We start from the raw sequence: 18,864 nt of genomic DNA on the forward strand, positions 1-18,864 counted from the left end.
AGAACATGAAAAAGGAAGTCAGGACCGCGAAGGGTGCGTTTACCCACTGATACAAGGGGACTGATCGAATGAGAGCTCACTAAGGCCTACTGGACTGGGACTGAAGGAGCATGTGATCAAACCGGATTCTCTGAATGTGGCTGACATGGGGGCTGACTGAGAAGCCATTGACAATGGCACTGGGTCTTGTTTCGTCTGCATGGACTGGCTTTTTGGGATCCTAGTCTGTTTGGATGCTCACCTTCCTGGTCCTGGAGGGAGGGGGGAGGAACTTGGATTTCCCACAGGGCAGGAAACCCTGACTGCTCTTGGGAATGGTGAAGGAGGAGGAGAGGGAGTGGGGGGAGCGGGAGGGTATTGGGAGGAGGGGAGGAAGTGGAAATTCTTTAAATAAATAAACAAGGAAAAAATACAGACCCAAAACACAGTATCAAATGGATAAATGGATACTCAGTGAAAAACACAAACCAGTGGGTTTTCTAACATTATTTCTCAATAGGCAAACGAAAATAGCCATGGTGATGTTTTATTATACATTGTTTTAATATAGCATTTGTCTGCTAATAATCCCATTTATTCAATTAGTTTACCTCATAGGGAGGAAACTTCAATATCATATTTTCTAGCCACAGTGATCTGATTTTCATATTGATTGTCTAAGATTTTGACCAGCAGATGCAGTATCCAAGATTATCCAAACGTAGGCCTCCATTCCTCAAATATTACTTATAATATTATGTCCAAGTAGGGTTTGCAATGTAGGGAAACATGAATAGACTAAAGCTTATGTTCTGGGGAAAAGAAGTTACAAACTAAATATAGAAGGAAATGAATGAACCTAATTCTATCAGATTCATTAGTTGGCTCCTCTAGAAGTAGAATACTTTAAGGAGCTGTGCAGGAGAGAGCAGCCAGGGCTGCCGGTGCAGGAGAGAGCAGCCAGGGCTGCCGGTGCAGGAGAGAGCAGCCAGGGCTGCCGGTGCAGGAGAGAGCAGCCAGGGCTGCTGGTACAGGACTATAACCCTAGCTACTTGGGAAGTGAGGCGGGAGAATCTTGTGTTAAAGGCCTAACTTGACTACAGAGTAACTTCAAGTAGAGCCTGGGCAACTGGTCAGACTCTTTCCTCAAAGTGAGAAATAAAAGAAAAAATGGGCAGAGACTAAAACTCTGGTAGAGTGCTTACCTAGTTTGTATGAAGCCCTGCCTGGGCTTCATACCTAGGAACAAGAGCAAAAACTGAGATAAAAACAGAAGAATGCAAATGGTAGTTGCTAAAAGCCAGGACCTCTAGCTGGGCTTAGTAGTGTGTATCTGTCCTGTAACTTGAGCTCTGGGAAGACTGATAGATTAGGAACATGATGACCTCAAGACCTTCTTGGGTTCCATAGCAAAAATAACAACAACAACTAATGAATTTCAATTAAATCCTACTACCTACCATGCAGTTTGGGACAAATTATGAAAGTAGCCTTAACCTACCTGGCTTATCATCTTTAAGGAGGTAAGTCTCTCTGCCCTTAGATTATTATGAGAATTACATCATTCATGAAAATGCTTAACATGGTATAGATACAGAGTAGGCAATTAAGACACAATATTTATTATGATTAATTAAATATAGTGATGACTGATTATTATTAATTAGTTATTATTAATTATAATGTTGGTAATCTGTTGAAACTAGTGAATAAAATTTCTGAATAACTGTTTCAAAAATCAGATTTCCTTGCAGGATGGTATATGTTATGAAAAAATACATTCTTTCTCTCTACACCTACAAATATGGAAAACGATAGCTCGACTAAAACTCCATCTTCTGAATGTGAAATTTTCATCGCCACTGCAGAGACCCCCCCCCCATAGCTGCCTATTGTTTGACAGATGAAGGCTCGCTGGAGACCTCCAGTCTGAAAACTGCCTCACTGAAACACTCAGCTCACGATATGGACCGTGCTTCCAGATGCTTGACTACAAAAGCCAGCTCTCTTGTTTCAAGTTGGAATTGTTTGAAGAGCCACCCTAACTCTTCCTGGCAACTTCCGCTGCATTTTCTCCCCTCATTCTCTCACAGAAGTTGTTCCCAAGACCTAGTCTCCATAAACATGCCCCTTCGTATCCTTTGAGAGACTGCTTTTCTGCAAACCTGACTCACGTATGGGCAAAATACTTTTGTTGAACAGGGTAGGCAAAGGTCTCTATAAAGAGCCAGATGGTCATAAGAGCATGTATGTCATTGTTGTGCCATGTAGTCTCTGCCATGTCTCTTCAACTCAGCCATTCTTGTATGGAAGCAGCCTCAGACTATACAAAGTAAATAAAAACTAAGAAAGAAAGAAAGTAGGCAGCTTGGGATGTATCTCAGTGTTCGTGCACTTGTCTGTCATGAGTAAGGCCTTGAATTCGATCCCCAGTACTGCCAAAAAATAAATGAATAAATAAAATTTAGTTTATATGCACTAAATTTCTATTTTGAATTTTATCTACGTTTCACTTGCTCTAGAATATTTTTTTATTTAACCATTTTGATTTCTTAAACCATATTAAAAATTACAATAATAATATAATAATATTATAATTATATTATAATAATATATAATAATAATAATAATATAATAATAATAAAACCTGCCAGGTGTGGTGTAGTGGCACACACTCTTAATGCCAGCCTGTGGGAGGCACATGCAAAAAGATCTCTCTAAGTTAGAGAGCAGTCTGATCTACATAGTGAGTTTGACAGCCAGAGCTACATAATAGAAAGACCCCACCAGAAGAAGGAGGAGGAGGAAGAAGAGGAAGAAGGAGGAGGAAAGATAAAAGAGAGACAGAGAGAGACAGAGACAGAGACAGAGAGAGACAGAGAGAGAAAGAAAGATAAAGAAAATCCATCCTTAGCTCACAAGAGTTCGAAACTATCATAAAGTTAGTTTTGCCCAACAGGTCATAGTTTTTCAACTCCTGAGCTGAATAAAAGATTAATAAGATCAAGACAGTAACACACACACGAAGCTACTGTTTTAGTAAACAAATATACAGAACTTGATATTATGGAACCCCAGGTCTTGTATGGAACATAGAGAAGACCTTTTTCTGTCTCCAGGTCAAAAGAACATATGAAAAAGAAAAATGGGAAAAATATTCATGATTCCTTTTGAACATGACAGCACCGTGAAAATTATATTCAGCAAAACAAAAAAATCAAAATGTTTCAGTGCTTACAGTGGGAGATTTTCCACTGAAAATGCTATCTCTATCACTAAATAGAATTAGGGGATTTAAGTCATTGTCTTGTGAATGTACCTTTTCATTCAAAAATAAAACCACACCCAGATGTGATGGCACATGCCAATATAATACCAGCACCTGTGAGATAGAAGCAGGAGAATAAGAAATTCAACATCATTGGCTATATAACAATTGCAAAGTCAACCTGAACTACAATGAACCTTGTTGCAAAAAAAAAGTAAACAATTGTAATTTGTTTGGTATACCTTTAATATTTACAAAGAATAGACCTATATGATCTACTGATACAGAATAGAGAAAAAAGATACAAGCTTATACTTGGAAAAATGTTAGTCCACCCAAATTTAACAACCTTCCTGTAGTTCATTTCTTTCTAGAAGAAACAGCCTAGAAGAATTTATGTGAATGTGAAACACATGTTTACTTCCTCATCCTGAAGCCCGCTGGCTTTAGAGTTTAGCCGTAGTGTTTCCTTTTGTTCCTGACTGGGCTTGTCTTCCCACTTCAGTACACCTATAACTGACTTGTAACACCTTCCTTCTCTCTGTGATCATTTTTCTTTTTACTCCATTTCTGTGTAAACCTGCCCTTGAGACCGTCCCTCATGGTTCCTCTTCCTGTATTCCTTCAGCATGTGGAGTAGTATGAGATTTCTCAAACATTCCTTCACTAGTCCTTAATTCCCTTCCATTATTCCCTCCCTCACATCTTCTGAATAAATGAATACAGTATTGCTTTGGGATTGATAGGAATGAGAGGAACTGACAGGAATCTTCTCTATGGTGTTATACTGCTATACTGAGAAATATGGAGACTCGGGGTGCTGATCTCCGATGATACCAACTGCAATAAGTGGCTAATAACTATGTCCTTGACCTTTGAGGTGTCTAGATTCTTCTCTCTAGAAACTTGAAGACTAATTTGGTCCACGTTTGTCATGATGGGTTCTGATGCCAGAATCTGGGTAGGAGAACTGTCATGAAACACATTGTCCATAATGTATTGCTTATATAACTCCACCACCTTCTGCTCCAGATACTCGTTGAGCACTGCATTTGAGATAGGCTTCTGCATTTGCAGGCTGCTTTTCTCCTTGATGCTTGTTATTCTCCAGTAGGATGAGTACCGCTGGATCGGTTTGAGGGGAAATTCAGTGGGCTGAATGGAAATGGAGTCCTCCATGGACAAAGTAATCTCAGATGACCTCAGCAAAGGGCCATCTTCAAAGCTGCTCTCCGAGGGAAAATCTGCCATTACTGAGTTAATGGCCATCACCTGTCCTCCCGCAATATGTAAGTCATTGTAATTTTTGCAAATACTTTTGCAAGAAGGTGGAACCAAATAGGTCTCTCTGATCGCTTCCCTGCAAATGTCAACTGTGGCCAAGGTTGGACTTTCAAATACAGGGTTGGAGCTTGCTTGCAACACTGTTCTGCTCTGGCTTCTGCTGTGCTGACTCCCTCTCGCATGCACTGATGAGATGAACTTGCTGGAGGACTTGCAGCTCACATAAAGACTCTGGACTTGTGTTTCTTCCCCAGAGGAATAGGAAAGAGCAGCAACAGAACTTGTCTCCTTGCCTTGTTCTCCAGTGACCGGCTCATTATAAGATGCACAATTCCAATGAATGTCATTCCAGTAGGCAAGTCCACTGAGATACCCTTCGGACAGCATTCTGAAAAGAGAATTCATGAGAAACAGTAGGAGAAAAGAAGATGATCAAAAAAATTTAATTGGCAGTTGATATATCAAAAATGAATGATGATGAATTCATTCATTCATTCATTCATTCACCGACCAGGCCCATTACTGTGTACCTGATGTATACCAGGCCAATGGCATATGCTGGAGATACAAAGATGAAACACTATAACTCTCATGCTTCTCTTATGGAAGAAAATAAATACTGAATATGCATAGCCTCAATAATACATTACTGGAGATTATAAATGAAACCCAATATAAACAGGCTGCCCATGCATGCTTCAGCATTGATGCAGGGGCGGGGGCATGTTTCACATTTTTTTCCAAGCACAAAAGTAGCATAACATAGTCCAGAGCAAATAGGGAGGACTCACAGGATGTGACTTAAGGCATGTAGCATTTCAGCTCAAGGGTAAAGGGTAAGTAGGAATTGGGACTACGAACATAAAATTATAAGAAATGGCCTATTCACTACATAATGAAAAACTAAGAAGAAGAAATAGGACTCATATGATAGTCCTGAATCTGACTACAAAGGGCCCGGGGTGTTAGACAAAAGAATTATGTTGTGCCCAGAAAGGGAAGTGGAGAAATTGCCATCTGGAGAGTCACATGGCTAGAGTGCTAGGAAAAAAAGATTGAAGAAATATGTGACAAAGTCTACTGAAACAAGAACTGTAATCTTTCTCATTTGATGAAACTTTGTTCCTGGGGATTAGATAGCAATTGGGATATAGGAGGAATTCTACAAACTATTTGGTAGGTTGATGAAACATTTGACAAGAATTCTGAAACTAATTCATGACTGATACATAATGAAAGAACAGAGTTCCCCCCTACCTTTTAAAGTCATGTTGACTTTTTCTTTTTATCCCCCTCACTTCGCAGAATATATCCTAGAATGTCTACACTAAACTGACCAGTTTACCTCTACCCTAGTTATTAACATTCTTTCCTGACAGTAGGCCTTCCTCCACACCTCCCCTCCCCCTTCCACATCCTTAGCAGTTGTCATTGAAGTCTGGGGTAGAGAGAACAAGCCAGGAACCAGCAGCTGCGGTCTCTAAAAAAAGGAACAGACTGGCATTCCTGGAATTTGAGCAACAGGCAACAGTGAGGAGAACTGGTTCTTTTTGAGCCCAAGGGCTCGGCTACTAAAGCAGACCTGTCAATTTGACACTGAAAATGAAAAGTCAAAAAGAAGGATCATTTACAAAAGAACATGACATTATGTTTCTCAGTTTTCAGGCCCTGTTTTACATTCATGCAGTTTGCCAAGTAAATAAAATGTTTCTTTTGGGGAAAATGTGGTCAGATGTAATAGATGAGAAAAGAATAAATAAAAATTTGCACAAAGACAATGTTATAAATATCCATATTTTCAAAATTATGTCCAAAGTATATTCATCAAATTCATCAATAATGGTCATTATTCTGTACGCAAAGTTATACAACATAAAAATACAAAGCTAAGCTTTCACCAACTCTATGAATAATAATGCTTGCTTGTATTCTTAGTAAAATTTAAAAGATAAAAAGAAAATATGATGCTTATCTTAAAAAATACTTTCGAAGTACAGTTCAACAAAACTAGTGTCTAGTAGCTAGATGAAAAGAAAAAATTTAAATACATGAGAGGATAATTAGGCAAGCAACAAAGATGACCATAATATTTCCCCATCCTAAATCCACCCGGCTGTAGCATGCCATTCGACATATAAGTTCAGAATATTGTGTGTCAGGGCAAAAGGTCACGGATAACGTTCAAATTTTTATATAGACTTTAGAAAATCTTAGCAGAGACTGGCCTGGACCACCTAGGGAGAGTATAAATGAAAAATCAAAGTTGACAGTAAGATCCTGCCTCAAAACAAACAAGCCAACCAGAAGTAAAATAAAAATCAAGCATCGTGATGCAGTCCATTATCCCAAAACTTGGGAAGCCGAGGCAGAAGGATCTGGAGCTTAAATTCAATCAAAGCCCACAGAAATCAAAAGGAGAGAGAGGTGGACATGTTAATAATTCACAATTATTTTTTAAAATACTGTAACTTGAGCTTAAAAACATCATAATCAAAATCAGAACCATTAAGATCTTAGGGCATTCCAGGCAATGGTGGCACACACACACACCCTTAATTCTAGCACTCAGGAGTCAGAGGCAGGTGGATCTCTGAGTTCAAGACCAACATAGTCTGTAGGCTGAGTTCCAGGACAGCTAAGACTACGCAGAGAAACCCTGTTCCAAAGCTAAAACAAACAAACAAAAGAACATAGGACATAATATTTATAGATAAACAACTGTACCCAACTGCCCTGTCCAGGAAAAAGATGTGAAAAGCCTGTATACCTGAAGCATGCCTACAAATGAGGTACAAAGATTGCATATATGACCTACAAAGAGCACTAACCAGGGGCTAGGTGAAGAAGTTGCCATGGATATGAGTGTGATTATATTGTGAAATGAAAGATACTCTCTACATATACCCATTCCTAAGTGAGCCTCTAGTTCTATATATGAACATTCTGGAACTTAGAGGCAAGCCCCGGGAGGAGGACCACTGGAGTAGACCTGACAGGCAAAGGTATAAAAGAGACACACTGTGCAGTTGCTAAAGGTTGATCTAACTGTAGACCTTTATTACAACAGGACATCATGCCCCTGCTCCAACGGCAAAAAAGAACAAGGGAATAAACACGTTTACCTCAAAACAGCAGTTTTGATAAGCACCGTCTACCAAGATGACCACGAACTAACGGTTGCTCTATAATAATGATAACTTCAGGGGCATGAATTAGTTTGACCTAATGGCATAAGGACCTGAGTCTGGACTCCTAGCACCCACAGGAAAATGATGACAGACAAAGACAGCTGGGGCTATATGACAACCTGGGTTACAGCATGAGATCATGACTCAGATACAAAAATAAATAAATTAAAATACCAATGATTCCTCCAGCTTGAGAAGCCTGCACTCACCCCTCAAGTTTATGAGTTTTTAATTCCTTGTTTTGTACTGTCTTAGAATTTTTTCTTTGGTGGTGAGAAAGACCTGAAAAAAGAGGGCAAAGGTCTCACTCTGTTCCCCTTTGAAACATCCCTAGTCTTCACCATCCACAACATCGTGAAGTGGTTAAAAGGACCTTGACTGACAAGGAGTGTTTCCTACATATTAGGAAACTATGGGCCCAAATTTGAGAGAAGGAAGCAAAGATTTCACAAAATATAGCAGAATAGGCATATGGACTCGTTGGTTTCTTTTTATTTTTCTATCTCCACAATTATTGTCAGCAACCAATCCTACAGGGGATTGATATACAGTAGGTCTAACAAATTCAAAAGAAAGCAAATATAAAAACAGCAAATAATCCAATCAATAAACATGCAAGTGAAAGGAACAATTATCCAAAAAAGGACAACACGTTTAGTCATCAGGGAAATGTAAATTAAAGCTGCTTTGGGATTTCTCAATACCCTAAAGATAACAAACAGCAAATACTGCTAAGGATTTGGAGAAAGAGGAAGCCTTAGACACTGCCAGTGTGTATCTGTGACGGTTAATATTGATTGTCAGTTTGCCAGAATCTTGAATTACTTAGAGGACAAAATGCTGAGCATGCGTGTTTGTCTAAATTAGGTTCATCTGGGAATGCCTGTGGGGAGTTAGCCAGATTAGGTGACCAGAGATAGGAAGACACATTCTAACCGGTGGGTGTCATCATTCTGTGGGCTAGGATTCGGGAGGAAATTCCAAAGGAGAGCAAGCTGGCCACTAAAACGCCATCATTCTCTGTACCCTGACTGCAGATAAAATGAGAGCAGCTGCCAGCTGCTTCCCTCCTCCTCTCGCTGCCATGACTTCCCCACGAAGACGCACTATTACCTGAAACTGTGAGCCAAAATACTCATTTCCATCAGGCTGCTTTTGCCAAGACATCCTGGCACAGCAGCAATATAAGTAACTAATGCAGAATCAGAACAGGTACAGCCACTCAGTACAGAGGTTCCTAAAAGAACCAGAAATGAAATTACTGTCTTACTCAACTATACCATTCTTCCTGGATACATACCTGAAGAACCCTATGTCAACACACCACATAGATGTTTCAAAGCCGTATTTATAGTATCACAATAGTCAAGATACAGAATCAGATAAGATACAGAATATCCATTAATGATAAATGGATCGAGAAAATGTGGTAGGATTGTGTGTGTGTGTGTGTGTGTGTGTGTGTGTGTGTGTGTGTACACCGGAATTTTACTCAGAGATAAAGAATGAAATTATGATACTCACAGGAAATGAGTGGAAGTGAAGATCAATATATTAAGTGAAATAGACTCAGAAAAATGTTGTTTTTCTTATACAGAATCTATATTTAAATTACTTACAGACACATATACACATATGAACCTGCACCTTGCATGAAAGTATAAAGGTGCGTAAGATGAATAAAGGGAGAAGGGGAGGACAAGAGAAGGTAATGGACTACACGTGTCATGAAAGGAGAAAGACGGCCTGTTTGAGAGAGAAAGGAGATTTCCAAGAAGCTGAGGGAGAGAGAGATGGCGGAGAATAGTTTCACCTGTATGTGTTCTAATGAAATCCATATATTTGTATGCTAACCACAGCATTCAACACTCTCTTCTTGCCCCCTCAGGCACCAGGGATGTGTGGGTTACATATACATACATGCACGCACTCACACACAACCATAAAATAAAAATAAATAAATCCTGTTTTAAAAGTAGGGCTGAGGGACTAACTCGGTGTCATAGGACTTACTTGCCTGGTAGTTGCGAAGTTGTGGATTTAAGCCAAGTTCCACAAAAATAAAAATGATTTAAAAACTACAGAACAATATTTTAGAGTAACTAAGAAGAAACAAAAAGTCGGTGGTTATCTCTGTCCAGCTGGATCGGGGTGACGAAAGAGGCTGTCAAAGTGAACTTGTCTGGGCTCTGAAGCCCAGGATTGACTAAACAGCACAGAGAATAGGTTGAAGGCACTGTAGATAGGAGAGAATGTCAACACGCATGACTAAGTCTCTCTCATCATCCTCAAGTTGGGCAATGATAGACACCAATCTATGGTGTATTATTTTTGAGAGAAATACAAGCCTTAAGAGTCTTTCTAGAAGAGCCCGACTTTCTTATCCCTGATCCCATGCAGACAGATGCCAAATCTCCCATCGTTTCTCATCCTGCTCTTCATATTCATCAATCTGATCTGACAGAGGCTTCTCTCAAGGTGTGGGGACATTTATGAAAACTACTGAGAGTCTCCAGACCTTCACAATAGTGGGGGAAGGTCTAGAGTTTTGTTATTTGCGAAGAGGTTTGTTAGTATTGCGATTACGGTAAATCCAGTCTCCAGCAGTCTACCTGAGCATGGGAGGCCGAGAAGGGAGGATCATAGAATGTAAAACCAGCCTCTACTATAGGCATAAAATTCCCTGCTATTCTTGTATATGGAGCCAAGTGTAGATTAGAAAATGGCAGAAGCAGAAGGTGAATCCTGGGAGGAAAGAGTGGGTGATGAGGTCAGGGAGATCCATTGAGACAGACAAGCTTGACCGTATTCCATCTAACTTAAGAAATGTTAAGCACTTTAATCAAAAACTCCTAAATCTGAAATGCTCCAGTGTTTGAATGTTTTTGAATTCCAGCATGACACTATAAAAGTACAACTCCAGTCTTAATCTCACGTGATAATCTAAGTTCCAGTGCACCAAAATCTTGTGTAACGTTGTCTTCAGTGGCGTTGTGCATGTAAAAAGGTATACATGAGACATACTTTTTGTATTTCCAGTTGCCCCCTATTTCTAAAATGTATCATTATGCATATGCAAATATTTTTCAAAATCTTTAACAAAACACTTCTGCTCCCAAGCATGTCAGATCAAAGATTCCCAGCCCGACGTGCAAGGAAGATGATTCAGAGTACGGAGAATGCTCACAGTAAAGTGCAAGATGAGCTTCCGCCAGCTGAGAGGCTGTCGTGAGGGTGACACGCTAGGACACTGCTGCACTTATTCCCCACCTGACACGGGAGCTAAGAGTGAGGCTGCAGACAGGTGGGACACGGACTAAATTGGAGAGACCCAAACCCAAGCGCGGTGGCGCGCCCCTGGATTCCTAGCACCTGGAATACCAGACGGGTGGATCAAGAACTCCGGGCCAACTTTGGCTACACAGCAAGTTTGAAGCCAGCCTGGACTACACGCTACGGCCTCAAAAATAAAATTTAAAAAACAAAACAAAACAAAACAAAAAACCTCTCAGATGTGGAAATGAGGTGCGAGACAAGCCCAAAGGAACTTTGAAGCCAGGCTTGGGGGCTCAGTCCTTGTACCCTAGCAGGTGGGAGACTGGGGCAAGAGCGAGAGCTGCTGTGAGCTTGAGGCCGACACTTAGGCTACACAGTAAAAACCAGCCTTACAACTATAAATAACACCTCACAGTCTGGCTATAATGATATGGCACTAGCACTGTCTGAAGTGGGGGCCAGCGGGTTTAGTTCCTCTTGGACCTACAAGAGATGGGACATCGGACCACAAACATCTGTGCACCTAGAATGCCTAGCGTGACAAAGGGTATCTGGAAGCCAAGCACTTGAGAAAGAAAGACAGGAAGAGGGCAGCTTGCTTTACATGCCATAATCCAGGGCAGCCAGGGCTACACTGAGAGACCATGAAATGACGAGAGAGAGACAGAGACGGAGAGAGGGACACAGATTCCACCAGAGAGGCAAGTTACTTCAAGTTAATAATGAAACCAGATTCCATGTATAGGAAGGTAGGAGCTGATACCGAGGGCCTGAGAAACTTTCTGTTATTTGTAATAATGCCCCATAATGCTCATCACATTACAAGTGTCACGTGGCTTTGTAAAGACTGCAGGAGTTTCAGACGTACTGAGTAGATCTCTTTGTTTCAGGTGTTAAAATGAGTAGCTTCGGAACGATGCATCCAAAGTCACCAGGTATGCAGGCGCTATCAGTCATAACACAGAGCTTGTACTGCATTATTTACCTTTTCACACACTCAGCTGCCTGTACAGGGAAGTGCCAAAACACTTAGCTACTGCATGAGTTTAGGACTAAGGCTAGTGGATTTACCCAGAATCTGATCTTTCTGAAAAACTGGCAGCAGAGGGCAGTAGAAAGCATGCCACAGAGGTTTGTGAAATCATTCTGAAGCCGTGCAGACGTACACTGCACAAAAATTACAGACAAAATTATACAAATACAATTTATTTGATCAGCACTTTATGGCCCAAGCCTGTAATCCAGCACCCTGAATGCTGACTCAAGAGCACAGCTGTGAGTTCAAGGCCAAAAAGGGGCCAGGGCTGGTAAGATGGTTCTTTCAGTTCATTGCTGCCAAGTCCGGTGACCTCAGTTTGAAGCCAGGACCAACTTGGTAGAAGGTGAGAACCAACTTTGTCAAGTTAAGTTCTGAACTCCACACAAGTGCCATGATATGCAACACATACACCATAAATAAATAAGTGTAACTTAGTTTTGAAAAAGAAATTATTTATCTTGCAACCACAATTTAATGCACTACTAGAACAAATATAGTTACGTATGTCAGAATCCTAAGTATCACAAGGCAGAGAAAGAAAAGCTTCCTGGACCTATCTTAGTTTATTTTGAGCATTTTTCTTAATAAGTTTTATTGCCTCTAAAACTTTTTAAGACTATCACTATATCTCAAAGGCATACTTAATTTTATTCAAGGCAGTGAACCCAATGGATTAAGATTTTCATATAGTTTATTGTTTGAAGTTTTGTTTCTCATCTTAGAGAATCTCTCTCTCTCTCTCTCTCTCTCTCTCTCTCTCTTTCTCTGTGTGTGTGTGTGTGTGTGTGTGTAAATCTATGACTGGTTAAGTGTGAAAAAAGCCATCCAGGGACATCTGCTGATGAGATGTTCTAGGCAAATTTAGCCTGCATTAATCATTACCAGACAGTGGCATACCAAAATTAACCTGATGTGCAAATTCACAAACTACAAGTACAGACTAAAGTGCAGTACTTTGTTCAATCATTTACTTGGTTTCCTGAAGAAACTTCAATGTAAATTCTTCCTTCTAGATCAGTATGTGTGTGTATGTATGTATGCATATATATATATATATATATAAACTTGTTATAACTTCTGTATATAGACATACTTTCAACTTATACCCTAGGAACACAAACCCAGGATGAAAAAAGAAAATCTAATGATAGTACATGTCTAATCCCAGAACAAGGGAACCAGAGGCAGGAAGACCACAAGTTTAAGATCAAATTTGTCTACAAATTCTAAGTCAGCTAGGGCTACATAGTGAGAATTTGTCTACACTACAAAAGCAAAACAAAGCAAAAAGAACTAAGGAGGAAGGACTTTTCAAAGGGGGCATCTAAAAATGTTTCTTAAGGAAAAAGAATGCCTGTTATGGATAGTAAAGATTTAAGGTATTAGATCATACAGAATTTGTTGCAACCCTGCCATCATAGAAGAAAAGTAGGCACAGATAACATGCAAGCAAATTGTTATGGCTGTGTTCCAATTAAAACTTTATTTTAAAAAGAAAAAACAGTCCTGGGCTGTGGCTTGCTTAACCTTGACCTTAATCAAGCTTCCATCCCAAACACCAACTTCTGGGTGTGGTAGCTTATGAGTGTAGTCCCAGCATATGGAAGGCTGAAGCAGGAGCATAAGTTGCTTCAAGGTCAAGAACAGTCTGGGCTAGGTTCTGGTGAGTTTACGACTAGCTTGTGCTTCAGAGTAATACTCTATCTTAAAAATACAAAATCACAAACAACCCAAAAGTGGGCACAGGTGGTCTTTGTGGGACATACCCTAACCTTACACATTGCGAGCTTGAAGTTGGGGATCATGGGTCAGGACCATCAAGGACTAAATAAAGAGACCTGGATTCAGAAAAAAGAAAGAAAGAAAAAAGACAAAAATTGAAATGAAAAACAGGAAAAGAAGGAGAAAAAGAAAGTTGCAGATAGAGTAAATTGAATAGAACATCATGATAGCAACTTTGGTTGCTTCCTATATATTATTCCCAATCTTCCAACAATAAGACATTAAATATTATCATAGCTGCCAAATGAGAAAACTGGCATGGTGATAGATGGGAACATAAAAATGTCTTATTGGGGGGAAAGATGGGGATCAGCAGGAGTGGCAGGGCAATCCATGAAAGTTATGGAGGGATATCATCAAAATATATAACATATATGTATGGCAATGTCAAAGTGAAACCCATTACTAGATATAATTAATATAGTATATACCAATAAAATCTGTATAAAAAGAAAACTGCCCTTCCTAAGGTCATACAGCTACTGTTTACTGAAGGCAAGTTTGAAGGTCAAATTTATGAACTCAAAAGCTTGTGTTTAGAACAAGCTATTGTTCTGCTGCATAGTTGAAGGCAGTTTCTATCTATCATACGATTATGATAGCAAGCACTTTTGTTCTTCCAGGAAAATGGCATCATCCCTGACTTCAGTTGCTAACAATAGCACTTGCCAAGTGAAAGAAGGAAGATGCAGTGAAGAATAAATTTTGCATGTTAATGCTCACTGATAATCAAAGAACTTTTCCTCCATCTTTGACTCTAACAATATTAACATTTTACTTGACTAGTCTTAGTTCTGTAACCTAGAAATACATTAGTCTTGAGATTGCAACTACCTTCCACAAGATAATTTAATTTTACCAATGTACTGTTTACATATCAACCAAACATTTACATATGTCAGACCCTCATAATGTGTAATCGGCCTACTTCACCTTATCTTTGCCTGTTCCCCACAGGATCCAAGACCCTAACTATTCTGAACCTATCCCAATTTTACCCATCCCAACTACCAACCTAGGGATATTTTATTCTTCTGTCCCTAAAGCTTAGACTCTACAGTTATCTCTGACCCACCTTCCATAATCTTCAGATCTCACCGCAAACACTTAACATTTCAAAGACTCTCTCTTTCTTAATTATAAAAGGATTTGAGATTCATCTCCTTTATTGCAAGATTGTTACCAGAATTACATCGAATGTTAATAAAACCCAACCGATATCATAATCACTAAATTAAATAATTAAAACAGTGTGTGTGACAAAGGAGAGATTGGTGATTGGTACGGAAGAGCGGGATTTGGGATGTAGTGAGCTGGAATATATCTCATCTCTTACAGAATATTTTCAATAAGTATAAACTAAGACATTGGAAGAGGCTGGACTGACTTGGGTACAAAGGACGACTCCAGTAGTAGCCAAATACAAATGGAGCCAGCCAGTGGACTGGAACTACCACCCAACACTGTATTGTATAATCTGGTGAAAAAGAAAGAGAGTAAAATGTTGGCTGCCCTTGCATAGAAGATCTTAAGGCTCCCATTTGACAGCTAGTCTAGCTGGGTATGGTGACATACACCTGTAAGCCCAGGGACCAGTAGTCAGAGACAAAAGAATTGAGCTTCAATCTTGATTACATAGTGATCTTGAGGCCAGCCTGGACTGTGAGAGCCTATCTCAAAATAATAACCAAAAGAAACTGTAGCCTTTAGACAGTAACACAAGTTATTTCATCTATATTAACATCTATAAGCCTCTTTCACTGTAATAAATCCTTGATGATAATGTATGCTGGGAATTTTTTTCTTCTTTTGCCACTTTGTGTAATATTGCATACATGTCTGTGAACGTTTATTGGGGCCAGATTTTGGGCATCAGACTTACTCAAATAAATTATTAAATAATTATTTGTGAGGTGTTGGGGCTACAGGGTCTCACATACTGACATGCTGACATGTCAGCATGAAACCACTGTATATTCAAGAATGATCTTGAACTTCTGATCTTTCCCCCTCAACCTCCTCAGTGCTAAGGTAAGAAGCAAGCACTATCATACTTCGTGCATGCGAGATAAGTTCTCAAGTTATTGACCTATACCCCAACCTGCCTACCTGCCTTTAAATTAGCTTAAATCAATTTATTCTCTTGTTAACAATGCTAAAGATTATTTCCACTGAAATTATCAAACACTTCACTAATTTGTAAAAGTTTTCTAGTAGAGGAGCCAATTCATTCTTATTTCATATTTGATAGTGGAGAAAACTGCCTTAAGATTACAGATACAGGTGTGATAGCACACACCTGTATCACAACACTGGGGAAGCTGAGGCAGAAGGATCAGTGGTTCAAAACCAACCTCAGCCCTACAGTGAGCTTAAGGCCAACCTGACTTCATGAGATGCTGCCCCAAAAGCTAAGAAAACTAAGTAAAATAAAATATTTCTTCCTTCAGGACATAACAGCAGACATCTATAATCCTAGCACTGGAGAGTCAGGGCAAGAAAGATTTTCTCAAAGTCTAGGCCAGTCTAAGTCAGTCTAGTCTACATTGCAAGTACCAGGTCAAACCAAGGATATAGAAGTAGCCTGTCTCAAAAACAAAGCAAACAAATAAACAAAATAAAAACTCTGTTCTTTGAGCTATGATGTGGGACGTTCTTCTGTATATGTGTTGCTTTTATTGGTTGATGAATAAAGCTGTTTTGACCAATGGCTTAGCAGAGTAAAGCCAGGTGGGAAATCCAAACAGATATATATATATATATATATATATATATATATATATATATATATATATATATATATATATGGAGAGAGAGAGAGAGAGAGAGAGAGAGAGAGAGAGAGAGAGAGAGAGTAGGCAGAGTCAAAGAGACATCATGTAGCTGCCAATAGAGAAGGATGTCAGAACATTACCAGTAAGTCTCAGTCTTGTGGTGATACATAGATTAATAGAAATGTGTTAATTTAAGATGTAAGAGCTAGCTAGGAATATGCCTGAGCCTTTGGCCAAATATAAGCCTCTCTGTGTTTCTTTGGGACTGAATGGCTGTGGAACCGGGCAGTACAAAAATTCTGTCTGGAGAGCTAGAAATAATTACATGCTTAATCATACATTATAGATTATATCTTGAGTAGTTCATCTTACTCGTACATATTTCTTTTTGTATTATTAGTATGTGTGCAAATGAATGCATGTGTGAAGGTGTTGGATGAAGCTTTCACGCCATTCTTCAAGCACTTGTTCTCTGGAACAATGGTTCCACTGGCCAGGAGTGCACCTACTATGATAGACTGGGTTCCCAGAGAGCCCAGGGTCTCTGTTTTCCCTGTTCTGGGATTACAAAGCACAACGCCAGGTTCATTTTTAATGAGGATTCTGGAAATCAAATTCAAATGTGCAGCAAGCACTTTACCCACTAAACAATCTACCCAGTCCCATATTATTAGGTTTCTTTTTGTTAAATCAGCACAGAAAGTGATGGGTTTCCTTGTCATATCTTCATAAACATGTATTGTTATACTTTGTTCTTGTCAAGCCCCATCCCTGACTGCCTTCTCCCATTCTTCCTGCCGGCCTGTTGACGATCCTGTTCCTCTCCCATGACCCTGTCTCTCCCCTAAAACTTCCCTCTTAACACTTCTCCTTTCTCTATCATGACTTCTTGACCTCTTTCTTGATTTAACACACACACACACACGCACACGCACACACCAAGACATATGAGAGAAAATATGGTAAACATGGTGTTTCTTCCTAGCTGATTTTGTTTACTTAAAGTACTCTTCGTACTGCTGATTTCACTATAAATATGTTTTCATTCTTCTTCACGGCAGCATGAAGTTCCATTGTGTAAATCTGCTGCATTTTCTTTATCTAAGCATTGGTTGATGGGCATTTAGGCTAGTTCCATCTGTCTGCTACTGTAACTAGTAGAGCAAGAACCATGAATATGGAAATATCTCTGTGCCACAGTGCCTTAGAGACCTTCGAGTGCACACCTAGTAGTGGTCCAGCTGAGTCATGTACTTACCCTATTTTAGTTGTTTTGCTTAAGACAGGGTCTTGAACCTATGATGATCCTTCTGCCTTGGACTCCCAAGCTCCGGGATTACGAGTAGGAGCCAATACACTTGACTGCTAGTTTTATTTATCTGAAGTACCTTCACATTGACTTCCATAGTGAATTCACAGACTAGATCAGTAAACAATTTCGGTCTGTGATCTGCTGGAATTCTTATGTTCAAAGGTAGTAACTACACCCAAGGGCCTTACCTGATTATAAAATTCTTTGTTTCAGAGTATGTAAAATTTGGTGCAGAAGTATTATTAAATATATTTTTAATAATTTTTCTGTTTCTTAATAATTTTTATTAGCATCTCATACATTGAAAATCAAAGCTATGACCACTTTTCAAAAATATTTTTAAATGCATTTTACATAAAAGAAATTTTAAAAATAAGGAATAAGTCTTCTAGTTTATAAATTCAACTTTTTTTCCTTTTCTTACTTTGATAATAGGTCTCATTCTGTACCCTGGATCATCCTGAGACTCCCTGTACACCTCAGTCTGGCCTTGAACTCATGCAGTTTTCCTGCCTCAGCCGCCCACAGTCAGAACATGGCCCGAAGAGTGACAGTTTGCTGGGGGACTGGGAGAGAGGCTCCGTGAAAACAGGCAAAGGGTCTTTTACCTCAAGTGTATTTTATTCCCTGGATTGCTCTTGGACATGATTTCATGCCTCCTGCAACAAACGTTTGCATTCAATTCATAAGACACGTTCATTCTTGTTGGATGTCAAAACATATGATAGCACTCAATCTGGTGAGTGTACCCTGAAGCTGGATATGGCCTTCTGCCTTGCTTTTGTGTTTTCCCAGCGCTAATCTTAGTATGTGTCAGGCATTGTGTTTAAATTGGTCTGTCCTGAGAATGTTCTGGGAAAGGGCTGCTCTGTCGATATTTAGTATGTACTTACTGGCGTTTATTTACATGTTTATCTGATCATGCTTTTCGGAACACAAACAACCTTCCTGGGATCACAGCT

The 18,864-nt window shown here is 39.5% G+C and overlaps 1 protein-coding gene across 3 annotated transcripts in view; it reads right to left on the reverse strand.

The window, feature by feature from the left end:
• Nucleotides 1–3,475: 3,475 nt before the first annotated feature.
• Tasl (TLR adaptor interacting with endolysosomal SLC15A4) overlaps nucleotides 3,476–18,864 on the reverse strand; it is a 116,627-nt gene continuing 101,238 nt past the window's right edge. For all 3 annotated transcript variants that reach the window (XM_085684522.2, XM_085684521.2, XM_048449780.3), the window contains one exon: nucleotides 3,476–4,919. In XM_085684522.2, the coding sequence (XP_085540648.1) occupies nucleotides 4,022–4,918 (897 nt within the window). In that variant the 5' untranslated portion in view covers nucleotide 4,919 and the 3' untranslated portion in view covers nucleotides 3,476–4,021. The remainder of the gene's footprint in view (nucleotides 4,920–18,864) is intronic.

The sequence above is a fragment of the Myodes glareolus genome, chromosome X (genome assembly GCF_982192425.1).
Source record: "Myodes glareolus chromosome X, mMyoGla1.1, whole genome shotgun sequence".
Classification (NCBI taxonomy): Eukaryota; Metazoa; Chordata; class Mammalia; order Rodentia; family Cricetidae; genus Myodes; species Myodes glareolus.